The sequence below is a fragment of the Globicephala melas genome, chromosome 12, assembly GCF_963455315.2.
Source record: "Globicephala melas chromosome 12, mGloMel1.2, whole genome shotgun sequence".
NCBI classification, from domain to species: Eukaryota; Metazoa; Chordata; class Mammalia; order Artiodactyla; family Delphinidae; genus Globicephala; species Globicephala melas.
Window position 1 is genome coordinate 61,190,817 of NC_083325.1, and position 19,276 is coordinate 61,210,092.

The following is a 19,276-nucleotide window of genomic DNA, read 5'->3' on the forward strand; positions in this document are numbered from 1 at the left end:
CTGAACAAAAACACAGCTCCCCTCTCCTGCCCCCTCCCAGCCCACCAAAGTGAATTAATTAAAGACGCATAGCAACATGTGAAAAGTGGAAATAAAAGCCTAGAGAAAAGTCACAGAGGCATCAGAGCCTTCAGAGAAGGACTCTGACACGATCCAGCAAAACTTGTTGGCCAGAAGCCTCTGGACAATGGAGAACCTGCCCTGTCCACCGCCAGCTGAGACCTGTAGCCGGCATTGCACTCTCCTAACTCATTCGTTGGAGACCCCTAGCCATTGCAGAAGCACATGTGTTTATTATCATTGGCAGAAAGTGTTTCTGGTTAAATGTCACTAGGTTGAATGAGAGGACATGGAAGTTGAGATTTATAGGGAATAATCACAGCAGATTGATTTTCATTTAAAAAAATCCAAAACATCTCTACTCTCATGGAATTAATTTTCCTTGTAAACCTCTGCTGGAATTCTTGGATTACAGGCTAGGCAACAAAGATTGAAACCCTCTTATTTCGCCAGGAGCTACTTGGTAAACACCAATGTGGAGATTATATGTCTATGATTGGCATTTGTATTCTAGACCTTAGCATTTTTATATGGCCCCAGTTCTGAATGTTTTGTTACAGGGCAAAGCTTGCGGTACTATGGTTGATAACCTCCCATTATTTGACATAGAAACCAGTGTAATTTGAACCCTAGGTGTGCAGAATTCCGCAGATAAGAGGAAACAGGGATTGCTTAAATAGAGAAGAATCTTAAAATGTCTGATAGCAGTCCTATTAAAACTCTGATCAATGGATGGTAGAGGTTGGGACGTGGGGTGTCTAAAGGTGCAAAAAACCCACCCAGATTGGAAGGCCTGATATATTATGAGACATTTCTCTTTTCCTTGCTTTAGTTGGTCTTCTGTAGGCAGTTCTTTCTCAGGAGAGTCACATGGCTCCGGATTTTGTGGGGTTGCCAGAAAGGTTTGCTAGAATGTAGTTTAAAATCCTGCAGTGCCTCTTTGGAGAATATGGGAGATTCAAGGTCCAGTGTAGGGTAAGTATAAGGTGAGGATAGAATGTTGTGTTGTGCTCAAATGCTAATGAGGCATGTCAAAAGCTGGAAGAGCTCCCACTGGCCAAACCTGGAAATTTTGAGCAACAGAAAGAATAATGACGATAATAGACTATAACACATTGTACTTTAAAAAAAACAATCTGTGAGTCCATAGTTGTACTTGAAAAAATAGTTGTGGAGAGAGGCGGGAAAGCCCTCTTCCTTGTGTAATAACACTAGCTAATAAATGTAGAAGAAATGACAGAATTAGAACAAATATAATTTTGCAATTTCTGATGTAATTCTTGCTACAGCAAGGATCATCAATAGATGTTAAAATCATTGGGTTAAATTTTGGAGGGAACAAGATATTCATGCTGTTTTGAAGTATCACCCTACAGGTTGCTATTAATTACAAAGTATCTTTACCATGAAGAGACAGGGTAAAGTATCCAAGTAATCAAATTTAGCATCAGCGACAAATGGACAAAATGCTATTGTGTCTCCTGATATGGCCATTTGTGATACTACACAATGGATATGCTATGATACCACCTATGTAGTGTCCTTGACAAAATATTTAACCTGAATCCAACCATGAGTAAATAGCTGGACCCGTTTGTGGTCCAGACTGTGGGACATAGTAATAGATGACTGGCTGGGACTTCAAAAATGTCATCACTACTTATGACCAAAAAAGGAAGTGTGGTGGCAGACAGTTCTAGATTAAAGGAGACTAAAATGGACATGACAACTAAATACAATGGATGATTTTTGATTGGATTGTAGATTCCCCCCCCCAAAAAAAGAAGAATTACTGTGAAGAATATTTGGGGGATAGTTGGATACAACTGAATAAGAACTTTTTCTTATTATTTCTTATTTATTAATATTTATTAAATTATTGTATCAGTGTTAATTTTTTAGATGTGGTACTGTGGTTATTTAGGAAAATGTTTTAGCTCTTACCATACGTGTGCTGAAGTATTAAGGGATAAAGTGTCATGCCCACAGCTTATTTTCACACAGTTCAAACGAAATATACATAGATAGATAGATAAAGCAAGTATAGCAAAATATTAACAATTGGTGAATCTGGGTGAAGAGAATATGGTATTCATTGTACTATTCTTTTAATTTTTCTGTAAATTTAAAAGTTTTCAAAATAAAAAGTTAGGTTGGGGAAATTCACAAAAATAAAAAGAGGGGAGCAGGCAGGTCATGATGATAGTACAAAGACCTTGGTTATCTTTTTACTGTGAAATAACACAGCTATGAGTTCATTGATATTACCTCTTTGGAAGAGGGAAAAAAAAAAAGAGTGAAAATGATTATCTATAAAATCCTGTGGAGCCAATAGTGAGAATGGACTAAACAGTGAAACAATTAATTTAAAAAAAGAAATCTCAAATAAAATTGTAGCTCAGTGTTCTAAAAACCTGTCCCTATCTGTCCATTTACCAGAATTCTCAAGGAATAAGCTTCCAGATATGAGGCACATTTGGCATAACTAAAGGAGTAGTTCAAAAATCCAGTTATTAAACGTAATTCACTTAACTAAAAGTTTGATTGGACTTACTGATAGCTGCTGTGTGTTTAAAATGAGTAATTGGAGCCTTTTAATATTTCCAGACTTTGTAGTGATTTATCACTGAAATTATAATTCATTGTTTCATGATCTTAACTATCAGAAGAACTAATGCTTCAGATTTTTATGAAATGAGGTGGGCCATAAACTAAAACTAATGGCACACTGAAAAGAGCCCATTTCATCCCGTGAGGTAACTTAACCGAAGTACCAGTTGTAGGGCAGCATTTCTCCAGGGTGTGGGCATACCTGAGACGACAAAGGATTCTCTCCATCGTGGAAGGGATAACGACTGGACACCATTGGAGTAACTCCCTTTATAGCCAGACTGTCCAGCAACTTTCCGAACAAGTATTTTCCCTCCTGAATTATCGAGCACACCACTGTGAAGAGAAAAAAAAAATTTTTTTTGAAGAAAGGACAGAAAAATATTGTTTGACATATAACAGACTTTGAAACCGGCCACCATCTTTATTTTTTTTCTTGTTCTACATGTTATACATTTAAAAAAAATTATTGGAGTATAGTTTATTTACAGTGTTGTGTTAGTTTCAGGTGTACAGCATAGTGATTCAGTTACACATATACATATATTCATTCTTTTTCAGATTCTTTCCCTATATAGGTTATTACAGAATATTGAGTAGAGTTCCCTGTGCTATACAGTGGGTGCTTGTTGGTTATCTAATTTATTTATAGAAGTGTGTATATGTTAATCCCAAGCTCTTGATTTATCCCTCTCCCCTTTGGTAACCATAAGTTTGCTTTCAAAATCTGTGAGTCTGTTTCTGTTTTATAAATAAGTTCATTTATATCATTTAAAAAAAATTAGATTCCACATATGGGTGATATCATATTATATTTGTCTTTGTCTGACTTAGTTCACTTAGTATGATAATCTCTAGGTCCATCCATGTTGCTGCAAATGGCATTATTTCATTCTTTTTTATGACTGAGTAATATTCCACTGTATACGTGTACCACATGTTCTTTATCCACCCCTCTGTTGAGGGATATTTAGGTTGCTTCCATGTCTTGGCTATTGTAAATAGTGCTGCAATGAACATTCTCTTTCTCAAGATTGCTTTGGCTATTTGGGGTCTTTGGTGTTTCCATACAAATTTAAAAAATTTTTGTTCTAGTTCTGTGGAAAATGCCATTGGTAATTTGATAGGGATTGCATTGAATCTGTAGATTGTCTTGGTGGTCTAGTCATTTTGACAATATTGATTCTTCCAATCCAAGAACATGGTATATTTTCCCATCTACTCGTGTCATTTTCGATTTCTTTCATCAGTGTCTTATAGTTTTCAGAGTACAGGCCTTTTGCCTCCTTAGGTAGGTTTATTCCTAGGTATTCTTTTTGATGCCGTGGTAAATGGGATTGTTTCCTTAATTTCTCTTTCTGATCTTTCCTGATTAGTGTATAGGAAAGCAAGAGATTTCTGTGTATTAATTTTGTATCCTGCAATTTTACCAAATTCATTGGCGAGCTCTAGTAGTTTTCTAGTAGCATCTTTAGGATTTTCTATGTATAGTATCATGTTATCTGCAAACAGTGACAATTTTACTTCTTCCTTTCCAACTTGGATTCCTTTCATTTCTTTTTCTTCTCTGATTGCTGTGGTTAAAACTTTCAAAACTATGTTGAATAAAACTGGTGAGAGTGAACATCCTTGTCTTGTTCCTGATCTTAGAGGGAATGCCTTTAGCTTTTCACCATTGAGGATGATGTTGGCTGTGGGTTTGTCATATATGGCCTTTATTATGTTGAGGTAAGTTCCCTCTCTGCCCACTTTCTGGAGAATTTTTATCATAAATGGGTGCTGAATTTTGTCAAAACTTTTTATGCATCTATTGAGATGATCATATGGTTTTATTCTTCAGTATGTTAATGCGGTGTATCACACCGATTTATTTACAGATATTGAAGAATCCTTGCATCCCTGGGATAAATCCCACTTGATCATGGTGGATGATCCTTTTAATGTGTTGTTGGATTTGGTTTGCTAGTATTTTGTTGAGTATTTTTGCATCTGTGTTCATCAGAGATATTCAGCCACCGTCTTTATTTAGAGATAGGAAAGCAGGGAGAGTAAGAAAACCTTCACCTTGACCTGCAGCCTAACCCCCAAGAACGATGCTCCCATCACGTGGCCTGGCATCTGTCTTCCCATGTTCGATGTCCTTCTCTTTCGTATTACAGGACATGACCATGCCTCAAATTTCTTTTCTTTGGTTGCTTAATTCCTACTAGTTCTCCCTGAAGTAAAACCTGTTCCCTGACAATTTCCAATTTGGTTTTGTGACATCACAGAACGACTCCAACTATTTCAAAAGGTGGTACATTATTAAAAGCAAATTATTCCTTTTATTTTGGGCTAGGGAACGAAGGTGTGTAGCTAAATTAAACTCATTTAAAAGAGTCCCCAAAGGCTGGTAATTGTTTCTTTAATTTCTTGGATTTTGAAGGTTTTAGATCCTGATGTGATAGTAACTGACATATCTACCTCTTTGCCTCCACTGAAGCCGGGGCTCCAGTATGTCAATTCCTTGTCCCAGAGCCTAACATGGCTCCCTTGGGTATCTGTAATTTACAGCACAGGGGAGCTAAAAATGTCCTTAGATTTGTTCCCATCAACACCCTTCCTTCCCTACAGGAATGAGCGTTGCCATTTCCTGCCCTCCCACCCTCATGGTGAGTCAACAACTTTCAACACTCAACTTCCCAACAACTTGGAAAGAAAGTGATAATAATACTTGACATGTAAAGCCCTTAATTGCTTTTGAATCATCCCCACTAATGGATCTCACTGAGTTCTCCTAGCAAACCTACTGGCTGTGGAGCAGAGGGAATGCTGTTATTCCCACTTCACAGAGACAGGCTTAGACAGGTCGAGGGACTCACTCCAGATTTTGTAACTTCTAAATTGCAAGGTAGGGATTTGAACCCAGGTCTAAATGACCTGGAATCCTGGGTTTGCCCCACTTGGTCACAGTTGCCTCAAAAGCCATGGGCATCTCCCAACACCAAGTCCTCATCCCTCCATCATGTCTTTGCAACCCTGCCTGCCCTTCTTCAGGCAGCTCTCAGTCGGGGCCCCTCACTTCTCCCAGCTGCAGCCAGGCCGGCCTCTTCTCTCCTGACGGCCCACTTGATTCCCACTCCTGTGGCTCTGTTCACGCTGCTCTTTGCTCTGGAGAACCTGTGCCTTCTCTCCAACACCTCCTTCTCCATGACTTTGCTATGCCCCTTCCTAACAATGCCTTCAAAACTTGTCTTTCCATGGAGGCTCTGATTTTATTTGGTCTTGTGCTACTTCCTAAAAATTCCTTGAGTTAACTTTGTCTCCCAACTAGATTAGAAATTTTCTTATGGGAAGACAGTGTTTTTGCTTCTGCATTAGAAGGCCTGTCGGTGTGCGGACACCACTCATGCTGGCTTGGGAAAGCCAGTTATTAGGCTGCTGGATTGTGCCGGTTCATTTCACTATGGTACTTTGAAATCAGCCATGGTGGAAGTATTTATACCGCAGATGTTGGTAAATCAGTACCCCCCAGCCCTCCATTTAGGAGGGCTGGTTGGTGAACCTTTACCACCACACCACTGGCATAGGCTGTAAATTCAGATTAGTTTTTAAAAAATTACCCCAATTATCCCATGGTCCCTAACTGACAAGTGGGGGAAACAGAAATAGCTCTTATCTTTTTATTCCCCCCCTGGAGAAATTATTCTGCCCCTGGATTTATATTCCACTGTATTGAGGAAATGTTCGTGCACTCATTCTTGTTTAAAAGTCAGAAGCGCTGTAGCTGCCACTCAGAGTGGAAAGAGGGGCTGAGCTTCCCTTTTCTCAGGCTGTTTAAAGGGAATGGGGTGGGCCCGGGGGTTCTCAGGCTGGACAGGGAGGCTGAGATCCCTTGTGACAGTTATATAAGACGCAAAACCCAGACTTTGGGAAAGGCACGGAAACAGAACTCTTGTCTTCTCGTGAGATTTTCCTGTTGCAGAAGAGAGTGATGTCCTATCTTGTGAGTGGACTTCACTGGAGGCCGTGCGCGTTCCCTGACATTGTCCTAGAGGAGGGCAGATCCTGGGGCAGTCAGTGGTCTGTCAACTCCTGGAGGCGACAGAAATCCCAGGGGAGGAATGCACCGGACGCTTGTTCACCACAGGAGATACCAGAGGAGGGAGAGAGCCTGAAAGGCTGTGGTTGTACTTATGAAGCAGATGGGGGCTCAGAGCCATGGTAGTTTGGAGAATTTATATAAATGCGACCTCATGTGCACCCTCATTGAGGTGGAGGCACGTCAAATATATTCTCTCAAAGAACAAAACCAGTTCTACTCCTTTGCATTCCTCAGACACCCTGCATGATGCTGAACATGGCTTTGAGGTTCACCTCCTCCCTGACCCTGGCCCCAGGGCACTGGGATAATCTGAGGGTCAGCTTCGTGGCTCGGAGAAAAGGGACTGCCCACAGCGAGGCCAGGTTTTGAATGGCTGCCATTCTCAAGGTGGGCGTCTGGTCAGAAATTCATGCTCTGCATGGAGATGGCCTCTTCCTTGTCCCAGCTCAGAGAACTCTCCCCTCTCTCCAGGCCTTGGTCCCGCTTTAAACACAGAAATTAGTTCAGGATAAGACTGAGCCAAACTATGATGCCTCAAATATGTTCATTAGCCCTTTGGTTTGAAAGAATCAAGGGGATCACTCATAATGAGGGATCTGATTGTCATAGTTCGTATGAAATTTAAATCCTTTAAGCTAAATCTGAATTTCTAAACCAAAGTGTGCTCTCTCCAGTTTCCCAGTTCCGACTGCAGGGGACTCTGGCAGGACAGTGATGGGAGGTCCTTCATACATTTTCCACTCTATTCTCTGTCTTAAATCCTGCCTTCTGGGATTCCCTGGTGGCGCAGTGGTTAGGAGTCCGCCTGCCGATGCCGGAGACACGGGTTCGTGCCCTGGTCCGGGAAGATCCCACATGCCGCGGAGCGGCTGGGCCCGTGATCCATGGCCGCTGAGCCTGCGCGTCCAGAGCCTGTGCTCCGCAGCGGGAGAGGCCACAACAGTGAAAGGCCCGCGTACCGCAAAAAAAAAACAAACAAAAAACCCCCAAACCTGCCTTCTAAAAACAGACTCCTTCTGTTTGTAAAAAACGGAACTGGTATTATCCAAAATTCCTGTCTGTTTTCCCTTAAGACCTCTATACATCCTCCTCATGGATAGTGATTCCTTCTTTCCAAACAGTTTCCTACAGCATCAGTCGCTGGTCCAGGAAGGTACAAGGCATTCCGTTGCTCCAGCAGCAAATGTTGCTGCTTGAAACAGTCAAACTCTTCTCCTCTGTCCCTCTACCCTCATCTATATTCTTGCCAGGTAGTTCCTATGCTCCAACCCAAATGCTGGGATTGCTGAGTCCTGGTCCTTGTCAGTGCCCTTCTTATTTTCTCTCTAGAGGTGTGTCCGTTCATCCTAAAATCCTTTCCCAACTCTGACCACCCCAAAGTGCTACAACCCCATCACGTCTTCACGTCCTCTCGGTTCTTATGTAAATGTATCACCTGGGCTCAGGGCTGGAAGTCAGGGGACACAAGTTCTAGTCCTGGATGTGCAACTTAATTAACTTCCCTATGCCTCCCTTCCTCTTCTAACAACTGGGGATGCTAACAGCAGCCTCATAGGGCTGAGATGATGCTAGAAGGAGAGGATCTCAGTGTAAGGGGTTACTGTCATTATGATGACATCTTGGTGAGCTCACATTAACTTGTGTGGCTCTGTACCTCAGGAGACCAAGGAAAGGCAAGAGAGAGCCAGCAAATGCCAGACGAAGCAAGTGCCAACCATCTCAGACCACAGTTGGAAAAATACAGGCAGCCTTAAGACGGGCTCGGCCTCTGTAACATATGTCAGTGTCTACACGGACACAGACCGGAGTGTGCTAATGGTGTTGGCATGCACATGTGTGTGTCAGGGTGTGTGTGAGCACGCACGTGTGTTCTAGCACATGTGGGAGGCATGCATATGTGTACAAGTGATTGTGTGGAGGCATGCACATGTTCACGTGTAGGTCCGCGTATCGACTTGGTGCACAAAATTGATTTCAAAGTGAAAACAAAATATTTTTATCCCACAGTTTGGAGTTAAGGAACAGCATTTGGTGTTTTGTTCTTTAATGTTCCTCTGTATATCCTCAGTAGAGCTTTTGTATTCCCACTCCCATTGAAAAACCAGGTAGCTGTTCATCTCTTTGGCTGATGGGGAAAAGAGTATGACTGACAAAGTCTATCTTAAATCTTATTTTAGGCATAGATTTTTTTTTTTTTTACTTCTTCCCCAAATTTCAGAGAGGCTACTGACTAGACACCTTGAAAAGGAATGAATTTTATGTCTCCCCTCTCTCTGGCGGAGATACAACTGAACAATCAAGTGACTGGCGTGCAAGTAAAGAAAAGGAAAAAGATACCGGAAGCCTGAATAATTGAGAAACTTCATCAGTATCCAGCAGCCAACCACTGACTTTGAGCCACATCTCAAAGTAGTGCTGGCTGGTGAATAGAAGTGGGGGGCTGGACTTGGGTTCCAATCCCCACTCGGATACTTTTTAACGGTGTGGCTTTAGAAAGGCTATTCAACCTCTCTTCACCTTTAAGAGGTCGACGATACTGCACAGGGGAATGGTGAGGGCCGAATTAGATAACACAGGTGGAGTGCTTCACACATACCCATTATGAGAGCTATTAAGTAAACATGCATTTCCCTGGGTTTCGGCTCCAAGCCTAAACAAGAGGTGTGAGGATTCTGTGAAGGTCGCTATTGCCTTTCCTCATTTAGGCAGTGACATGGTCCAAAGCATGTCATGCTTCCTGCCCTCCTTCCTGGATCCCCCATCAACAGCTGACCAGGCAGGACCCCCTGTCATCCTCCTTCTCACTTTTCCTGTTCCTCTTTGTCTCCAGATCACCAACTGAAGCTGTCACATTTCTTCTCTAAACTTCTGGGCCTTCCTTAGTCATGTCCCTATTATCTCCTTGCTCAGCACACACAGGTAAAAATAAAAAGGCTTTACATCATCAAGAACTTTGGTTTCCTCATTATGAACACAAAAGAGTAGGATTCTCCCTCCCACCCCCACCCATTAAGGTGTAAAGAGAAGTCAGTCCTCCTTTCCAGAGAGATCTGAAAGGAGATCCAGGACCATGCACAGATTCTGGGGCATCCCATGGGATAGGGCTGCCAGATAAAATACAGGATGCTCCATTAAGTTTGTTTGCTCTTGCTTGCTAATCAGGCAACCCTGCACCGGGGGATCCCTGCCCACACCCTGGTTGCTCGTGCCTAAGAAGCTCAGCGCTACCCACCTGTGAACCGCAGCGCCACACACGCTGGAGTAGGATGCATAGACGTCAGTGCCATAAACGTGGTACCTGGGGTCTTGGCATCCTGCTGGACATTTCACAATGAACTCGGGATTGATTATCTTTCCAGCTCTCACATCACAGTTGATCTGAGGCACAGCTGGGAATGCAAAATGAGGTCAAGATTACACCTTGTGGTATCAGCTTATATATGGGGTGACTGTTAGGTCATAACTGTTCATTTACTTAATCTCTAAAAGCCAGAGCCTGGGCTGACCCTGGATCACCTCCATATAATGAAAGCAAAGAGGTAATTAGGACATTCCTCAGACCAAAAGAGCAATCACCATCCACTGCACTTAACCTGCTGAGAACGAGAACAAGAGGCTCATTCCTGTGCTTATTCGAACCATTAATTAATTGAAGAAGAGAACGCTGGGAAAAGACCTGCCTCCAATGGTCAGAAATGTCAGCCTTAGTCCACGATTAGAGAATACTGGTTTTTCAGATGCTCTGGAGCTAGCCCAGGAAAAGAGGAAACTCAGAAAACCTCGCAGGAAGAAGAAAGGTATCGGAAAGGGCAAGCGAGAGAGCATGGGCCTTGCGTCGGGACCAGCCAGGACAAGGTGGGCTGCTGCAGCAGAGGCCCCGGGCTGGAGCCTGCGGGGAGCATGGGGATGGGCAGGCCTGGGCCGGGTGAAGGAGGCGTGAGTGCTTGTGTTCTGTGCGGGAGGTGGGACTCCATGGAAGGTTTTTGGACAGGCGAGATAGATAATGAAGTGATCTTTTGTCTCGGTCCTAGAGGCTGGGTCCTAGCTCCAGGGTCAAGATGGGAGTGATCTTTGCTCATCTGCCTCCACACTCAGTGGAAAGCTGGGGACTGCCCTGCTAGGCATCCAGGGGAAGCTCATTCATTCTGTCCTCCCTCCTCTCTGGCTTGGTGACGCCATTGACAGGCTAGCAGTATTCACTAGGCAAGGCTGCTGGAGCCCAAAGCTTGCTTAGGGATGAGACAGCGTAGATGCTCTCGTGGCAGTGCCTAAAAGGGGGTGTGGCTGCATCTTCCCTGAAAAAAATTTCCCTCAAAAACTCCTGAATGAAAAGGTCTCCTAGAGGATATTGATGCCTGGGAGCTAGGAATAGATTCTCTAGAAGGGACTCTGAAACATAATCACTATTCAAAGAGTAAGCAGGCTCTGGAGGGATCTGGAAACCACCAGATGGGAGGGCTGCCTGGCACAGATGGGGCGTTTGGCCATAAGAAGGCAAGCATTTGGAGGCAAATATAGCTGTTTCACAAGTAGGACGGTCGTGTGCTATGGCATCAGAGGACTGAGCTAGAGCTAAGGGGGAGATTTTCTACGGAGGCATTTTTTGCCAAAAAGAACTTTCTAGTAAATGAAGTTGCCCTTGAAGGAAGAGGCTGGAAGTATGCAAGCAGGGACTGAACAGTTGAAGAAGGGATGTCTCCACTGGGTGGGAGGTAGAAAGCAAGCCCCGCCCAGTGGTAAGAGTCTGTGATTACAAACACGGATTCAGGATCTCTGCCAGGCCACCCATCCTCTAACTGGGTTACTGAGATGTTCTCAGAGTTGTTAATAGCTTCCAGCTGTATCCAAAATGCACTTTTTTTTTTTTTAACCCTTATGTATCTGAATGGAGCAGAGTTGCATTTCATTCAGACTGGAGAGAGAACTAAAGTTAGAACTCCTGCTCTTTTCCTAAACACCCCTCCCAGACAGTCTTGGCCACGCAGGGCTGGGCCAGCATGGAAGTCCTTCTCCTGGGAGCCTGGGGGCTGAGTGTGATCACAGGCTAAAACAATTTGTGGTCCACATTAAGGAGGGAAGCGCTGCGCTTAAAATGGTTTTGTGGTTTCGTTCTTCCCACCACAGGCTGCTTCCTCTCCAAAGTTATTTTCTTTTTATCTTTCATTCTTTTAAACCCTGATACTCAAGGCTGCATTGACTATTTTGAGTCTTGGATTATTGTTCTAAAATGCCAGTTGTGGGACTGAAGATGCCTGTGTAGTCTCTCCTTAAATTAGTTAGTTGTTGGATCACTGGGTGTAACTAAATGCTTTCAGCTCTCCTCCCTTCCACAGATCACTGCCCCACTCCCGAATGCATCTCCTCCCTTAGATGTAAAGAAAATGGAAGCATTCCTTCTCAGCTCTTAGTTACATGAAATAGGAAGTGACGAGCTCTGTGACCTGGGATTCAATTTGGATGTGACTTTGTCACCCTGAGGGTTTGGATCTCCTGGTAGGCCAACCCAACTCTCCTGGAGTTGTAAACTGGGCTCTATCTAGAAGCTTATTGCATGAGTGTCATACAGTGGTCGAACTTATTGCAAGACAGGTGCAGATGTGGTAGAATTTTCCATGAAATAGTTGGTTTAAAAAAATAAGGGGAAAAGTGTCACATGGGAATATTTTGCTTCCGGCTAATCAATTCCCACCCCCCCCACACACACACCCCGCCCCTTCCTGTGGGGGGAATTTGTTTTTTGTTTTACTTTTTGCTTTGTCTTGTTTTTACAAAGGCCTGGGCAAGCCCTTAAATAAGATCTGCTGCTTTATCTGCACCCAGCTGGATTAGAAAACTTGGTGAATTAGCTCATCCCACGGGGTGGGGGGCTGTAAAATGATATCAAGCACATATGCTCATGCACTTTGGAAGAACAGGGTACAATGACAAAGTTGGCCAAAGGTCAAATATTTGTTCAATTTGTACAGAAAATTCAGCCGGAGAGAGTGAGCTAATTACAATTTCAGAGTAATTGCCAAAATCATTGGCAAGTGTAACGTCTTAATCCAGCTGGCAAGAAGCAGTCATCTGCATCTTTTCTGGCTGCTCTTCTCTGAGTATATGGAAACCACGATTTATCCTTTTACAGTATTTTCTCAGTTATTTGTGAAGTAGTCTGTTTTCTTATAACCTTCCAGGAATCTTCCATCCATCCACTTAAAGCCGAAATGATAATGATTTATCTTTGTATTTCCTCTGAATACATTTGAACTATTCCACCTTACGGCTTAGGTCTTCCTTTTCTCTCTTTCTCTTCTGTCGTATAGGTTCATTTTCTTTTTTTTAACATCTTTATTGGCGTATAATTGTTTTACAATGGTGTGTTAGTTTCTGCTTTATAACAAATGAATCAGCTATACATATACATACATCCCCATATCTCCTCCCTCTTGCGTCTCCCTCCCACCCTCCCTATCCCATCCCTCTAGGTGGTCACAAAGCACCGAGCTGATCTCCCTGTGCTATGCGGCTGCTTCCTACTGCCCATCTATTTTACATTTGGTAGTGTATATATGTACATGCCACTCTCTCACTTCGCCCCAGCTTCCCCTTCCCCCTCCCCCTCCCCATGTCCACAAGTCCACTCTCTACATGTGTCTTTATTCCTGTCCTGCCCTTAGTTTCCACAGAACCATTTTTTTTTTTAGATGCTATATATATGTGTTAGCATACAGTATTTGTTTTTCTGACTTACTCTGTATGACAGACTCTAGGTCCATCCACCTCACTACAAATAACTCAATTTCATTTCTTTTTATGGCTGAGTAATATTCCCTTGTATATATATGCCACATCTTCTTCATCCATTCATCTGTCAGTGGACACTTAGGTTGCTTCCATGTCCTGGCTATTGTAAATAGAGCTGCAGTGAACATTGTGGTACATGACTCTTTTTGAACTATGGTTTTCTCAGGGTATATGCCCAGTAGTGGGATTGCTGGGTAGTATGGTAGTTCTATTTTCAGTTTTTTAAGGAACCTCGATACTGTTCTCCATTCTGGCTGTATCAATTTACATTCCCACCAACAGTGCAAGAGGGTTTCCTTTTCTCCACACCCTCTCCAGCATTTATTGTTTGTAGACTTTTTCATGATGGCCATTCTGACTGGTATGAGGTGATACCTCATTGTAGTTTTGATTTGCATTTCTCTAACCATTAGTGATGTTGAGCATCCTTTCATGTGTTTGTTGGAAATCTGTATATCTTCTTTGGATAAATGTCTGTTTAGGTCTTCTGCCCATTTTTGGATTGGGTTGTTTGTTTTTTTGATATTGAGCTGCATGAGCTGCTTGTATATTTTGGAGATTAATCCTTTGTCAGCTGATTCGTTTGAAAATATTTTCTCCCATTCTGAGGGTTGTCTTTTCGTCTTGTTTATGGTTTCCTTTGCTGTGCAAAAGCTTTTAAGTTTCATTAGGTCCATTTGTTTATTTTTGTTTTTATTTCCATTTCTTTAGGAGGTGGGTCAAAAAGGATCTTGTTGTGATTTTATGTCATAGCATGTTCTGCCTATGTTTTCCTCTAAGAGTTTTACAGTGTCTGGCCTTACATTTAGGTCTTTAATCCACTTTGAGTTTATTTTTATGTATGGTGTTAGGGAGTGTTCTAATTTCATTCATTTACATGTAGCTGTCCAATTTGCTCAGCACCACTTATTGAAGAGGCTTTCTTTTCTCCATTGTATATTCTTGCCTCCTTTACCAAAGGTAAGTTGACTATATGTGCGTAGGTTTATCTCTGGGCTTTCTATCCTGTTCCATTGATCCATATTTCTGTTTTTGTGCCAGTATCATACTGTCTTGATTACTGTAGCTTTGTAGTAGTGTCTGAAGTCTGGGAGCCTGATTCCTCCAGCTCCGTTTTTCTTTCTCGAGATTGCTTTGGCTATTTGGGGTCTTTGGTGTTTCCATACAAGTTGTGAAATTTTTTGTTCTAGTTCTATGAAAACTGCCAGTGGTAGTTTGATAGAGATTACACTGAATCTGTAGATTGCTTTGGGTAGTATAGTCATTTCCACAATGTTGATTCTTCCAATCCAAGAACATGGTATATCTCTCCGTCTGTTTGTATCATCTTTAGTTTCTTTCATCAGTGTCTTATAGTTTTCTGCATACAGGTCTTTTGTCTCCTTAGGTAGGTTTTTTCCTAGGTATTTTATTCTTTTTGTTGCAGTGGTAAATGGGAGTGTTTCCTTAATTTCTCTTCCAGATTTTTCATCATTAGTGTATAGGAATGCAAGAGATTTCTGTGCATTAATTTTGTATCCTGCTACTTTACCAAATTCATTGATTAGCTCTAGTAGTTTTCTGGGTAGCATCTTTAGGATTCTCTATGTATAGTATCATGTCATCTGCAAACAGTGACAGCTTTACTTCTTCTTTTCTGATTTGGATTCCTTTTATCTCTTTTTCTTCTCTGATTGCTGTGGCTAAAACTTCCAAAACTATGTTGAGTAATAGTGGTGAGAGTGGGCAACCTTGTCTTGTTCCTGATCTTGGAGGAAATGGTTTCAGTTATTCACCATTGAGAATGATGTTGGCTGTGGGTTTGTCATATATGGCCTTTATTATATTGAGGTAGGTTCCCTGTCTGCCTACATTCTGGAGGGTTTTTATCATAAATGGGTGTTGAATTTTGTCAAAAGCTTTTTCTGCATCTATTGAGATGATCATATGGTTTTTCTCCTTCTGTTTGTTAATATGGTTTATCACATTGATTGATTTGTGTATATTGAAGAATCCTTGCATTCCTGAGATAAACCCCACTTGATCATGGTGTATGATCCCTTTAATGTGCTATTGGATTCTGTTTGCTAGTATTTTGTTGAGGATTTTTGCATCTATGTTCATCAGTGATATGGGCCTGTAGTTTTCTTCTTTGTGACATCTTTCTTTGGCTTTGGTATCAGGGTGATGGTGGCCTCTTAGATTGAGTTTTGGAGTGTTCCTCCCTCTGCTATATTTTGGAAGAGTTCGAGAAGGATAGGTATTAGCTCCTCTCTAAATGTTTGATAGTATTCGCCTGTGAAGCCATCTGGTCCTGGGCTTTTGTTTGTTGGAAGATTTTTAATCACAGTCTCAATTTCAGTGCTTGTGATTGGTCTGTTTATATTTTCTATTTCTTCCTGGTTCAGTCTTGGAAGGTTGTGCTTTTCTAAGAATTTGTCCATTTCTTCCAGGCTGTCCATTTTATTGGCATAAAGTTGCTTGTAGTAATCTCTCATGATCTTTTGTATTTCTGCAGTGTCAGTTGTTACTTCTCCTTTTTCATTTCTAATTCTATTGATTTGAGTCTTCTTCCTTTTTTTCTTGATGAGTCTGGCTAATGGTTTATCAATTTTATCTTCTCAAAGAACCAGCTTTTAGTTTTATTGATCTTTGCTACTGTTTCCTTCTTTTCATTTATTTCTGATCTGATCTTTATGATTTCTTTCCTTCTGCTAACTTCGGGTTTTTTTTGTTCTTCTTTCTCTAATTGCTTTAGGTGTAAGGTTAGGTTGTTTATTTGAGATGTTTCTTGTTTCTTGAGGTAGGATTGTATTGCTATAAAATTCCCTCTTAGAACTGCTTTTCCTGCATCCCATAGGTTTTGGGTCATTGTGTTTTCATTGTCATTTGTTTCTAGGTATTTTTAAATTGCCTCTTTGATTTCTTCAGTGATCTCTTGGTTATTTAGTAGTGTACTGTTTAGACTCCATCTGTTTGTATTTCCTACAGATTTTTTCCTGTAATTGATATCTAGTCTCATAGCATTGTGGTTGGAAAAGATACTTGATATGATTTCAATGTTCTTAAATTTACCAAGGCTTGATTTGTGACCCAAGATATGATCTATCCTGGAGAATGTTCCATGAGCACTTGAGAAGAAAGTGTATTCTGTAGTTTTTGGATGGAATGTCTTATAAATATCCATTAAGTCCATCTTGTTTAATGTATCACTTAAAGCTTGTGTTTCCTTATTTATTTTTGTTTTGGATGATCTGTCCATTGGTGAAAGTGGGGTATTAAAGTCACCTACTATTGTTGTGTTACTGTTGATTTCCCCTTTTATGGCTGTTAGCATTTGCCTTTTGTATTGAGGTGATCCTATGTTGGGTGCATAAAGATTTACAATTGTTATATCTTCTTCTTGGATTGATCCCTTGATCATTATATAGTGTCCTTCTTTGTCTCTTGTAATAGTCTTTAAAGTCTGTTTTGTCTGATACGAGAGTTGCTACTACGGCTTCCTTTTGATTTCCATTTGCATGGAATATCTTTTTCCATCCCCTCAGTTTCAGTCTGTATGTGTCCCTAGGTCTGATGTGGGTCTCTTGTAGACAGCATATATATGGGTCTTGTTTTTGTATCCATTCAGCCAGTCTATGTCTTTTGGTTGGAGCCTTTAATCCATTTTCATTTAAGGTAGTTATCAATATGTAGGTTCCTATTACCATTTTCTCAATTGTTTTGTGTTTTTTTATTGTAGGTCTTTTCCTTCTCTTGTGTTTCCTGCCTAGAGAAGTTCCTTCAGCATTTGTTGTAAAGCTGGTTTGGTGGTGCTGAATTCTCTTAGCTTTTGCTTATTTGTAAAGGTTTTAATTTCTCTGTCAAATCTGAATGAGATCCTTGTTGTGTAGCGTATTCTTGCTTGTAGGTTTTTCCCTTTCATCACTTTAAATATGTCCTGCCACTTCCTTCTGGCTTGCAGAGTTTCGGCTGAAAGATCAGCTGTTAACCATGTGGGGATTTCCTTGTATGTTATTTGTTGCTTTTCCCTTGCTGCTTTTAATATTTTTTCTTTGTATTTAATTTTTGATAGCTTGATTAATATGTGTCTTGGCGTGTTTCTCCTTGGATTTATCCTGTATGGGACTCTCTGCGCTTCCTGGACTTGATTGACTATTTCCTTTCTCATATTAGGGAAGTTTTCAACTATAATCTCTTCAAATATTTTCTCAGTCCCTTCCTTTTTCTCTTCTTCTTCTGGGACCCCTGTAATTCGCATGTTGGTGCATTTAATATTGTCCAAGAGGTCTCGGAGACTGTCCTCCATTCTTTTCATTCATTTTTCTTTATTCTGCTCTGCACTAGTTATTTCCACTATTTTATCTTCCAGGTCACTTATCCGTTCTGCCTCAGTTATTCTGCTATTGATCCCTTCTAGAGAATTTTTAATTTCATTGATTGTGTTGTTCATCATTGTTTGTTTGCTCTTTGGTTCTTCTAGGTCCTTGTTATACGTTTCTTGTCTTTTCTCCATTCTATTTCCACAATTTTGGATCATCTTTACTGTCATTACTCTGAATTCTTTTTCAGGAAGACTGCATATTTCCTCTTCAAGTGTTTGGTCTGGTGGGTTTTTACCTTGCTCCTTCACCTGCTGTGTGTTTCTCTGTCTTCTCATTTTGCTTAACTTACTTTGTTTGGGGTCTCCTTTTCACAGGCGGCAGGTTCGTAGTTCCCGTTGTTTTTGGTGTCTGCCCCCAGTGGGTAAGCTTGGTTCAGTGAGTTGTGTAGGCTTCCTGGTGGAGAGGACTGGTGCCTGTTTTCTGGTATATGAGGCTGGATCTTGTCTTTCTGTTAGGCAGAGCTGCATCTGGTCGTGTGTTTTGGGGTGTCTGTGAACTTATTATGATTTTAGGCAGCCTCTCTTCTACTGGGTGGTGTTGTGTTCCTCTCTTGTTGTTTGGCTTAGGGTGTCCAGCACTGTAGCTTGCTGGTTGTTGAGTGGAGCTGGGTCTTAGGATTGAGATGGAGATCTCTGGGAGAGCTTTCGCTGTTTGATATTATGTGAAGCCAGGAGGTCTCTGGTGGACCAGTGTCCTGAACTCTGCTCTCCCACCTCAGAGGCACTGGCCTGACACCCAGCCAGAGCACCAAGACCCTGTCAGCCACATAGCTCAGAAGAAAAGGGAGAAAGAACAAAAGAACGAAAGAAAGAAAGAAACGAAGAATGAGAGAAAGAAAGAAAGAAAGTAGGAAGGAATGAAGGAAAGAATGAATGGGAGAAAGAATGAAAGAAAGAAGGAAAGTAAGAAAGAAGGAAAGAAAGAAAGAATGAGAGAAAGAAAGAAAGAAAGGATAAAATAAAGTTATTAAAATAAAAAATTATTAAAAATTTAAAAATAACAAAAAACAGACAGAACCCTAGGACAAATGGTAAAAGCAAAGCTATACAGAAAAAATCACACAAAGAAGCATACACATACACACTCACAAAAAGAGAAAAAGGAAAAAAAATGTATATATAAAAGAAAAAGGAGAGAGCAACCAAATCAATAAACAAATCTACCAATGATAATAAACTCTAAGTACTCAACTAAGATAAACATAAAACCAGAAACAAATTAGATACAATGGAGTATTACTCAGCCATAAAAAGAGACGAAATTGAGCTATTTGTAATGAGGTGGATAGACCTAGAGTCTGTCATACAGAGTGAAGTAAGTCAGAAAGAGAGAGACAAATACCGTATGCTAACACATATATATGGAATTTAAG

General features: G+C 41.3%; 1 protein-coding gene across 1 annotated transcript in view; it reads right to left on the reverse strand.

Annotated features, from left to right (window-relative positions):
• VIT (vitrin) overlaps positions 1-19,276 on the reverse strand; it is a 96,509-nt gene that overhangs the window by 55,472 nt on the left and 21,761 nt on the right. Inside the window, exons 3-4 of the mRNA XM_060309234.2 lie at positions 9,987-10,143; positions 2,873-3,006 (exon numbers count right to left, since the gene is read on the reverse strand). Of these exons, the coding sequence (XP_060165217.1) occupies positions 2,873-3,006; positions 9,987-10,143 (291 nt within the window). The remainder of the gene's footprint in view (positions 1-2,872; positions 3,007-9,986; positions 10,144-19,276) is intronic.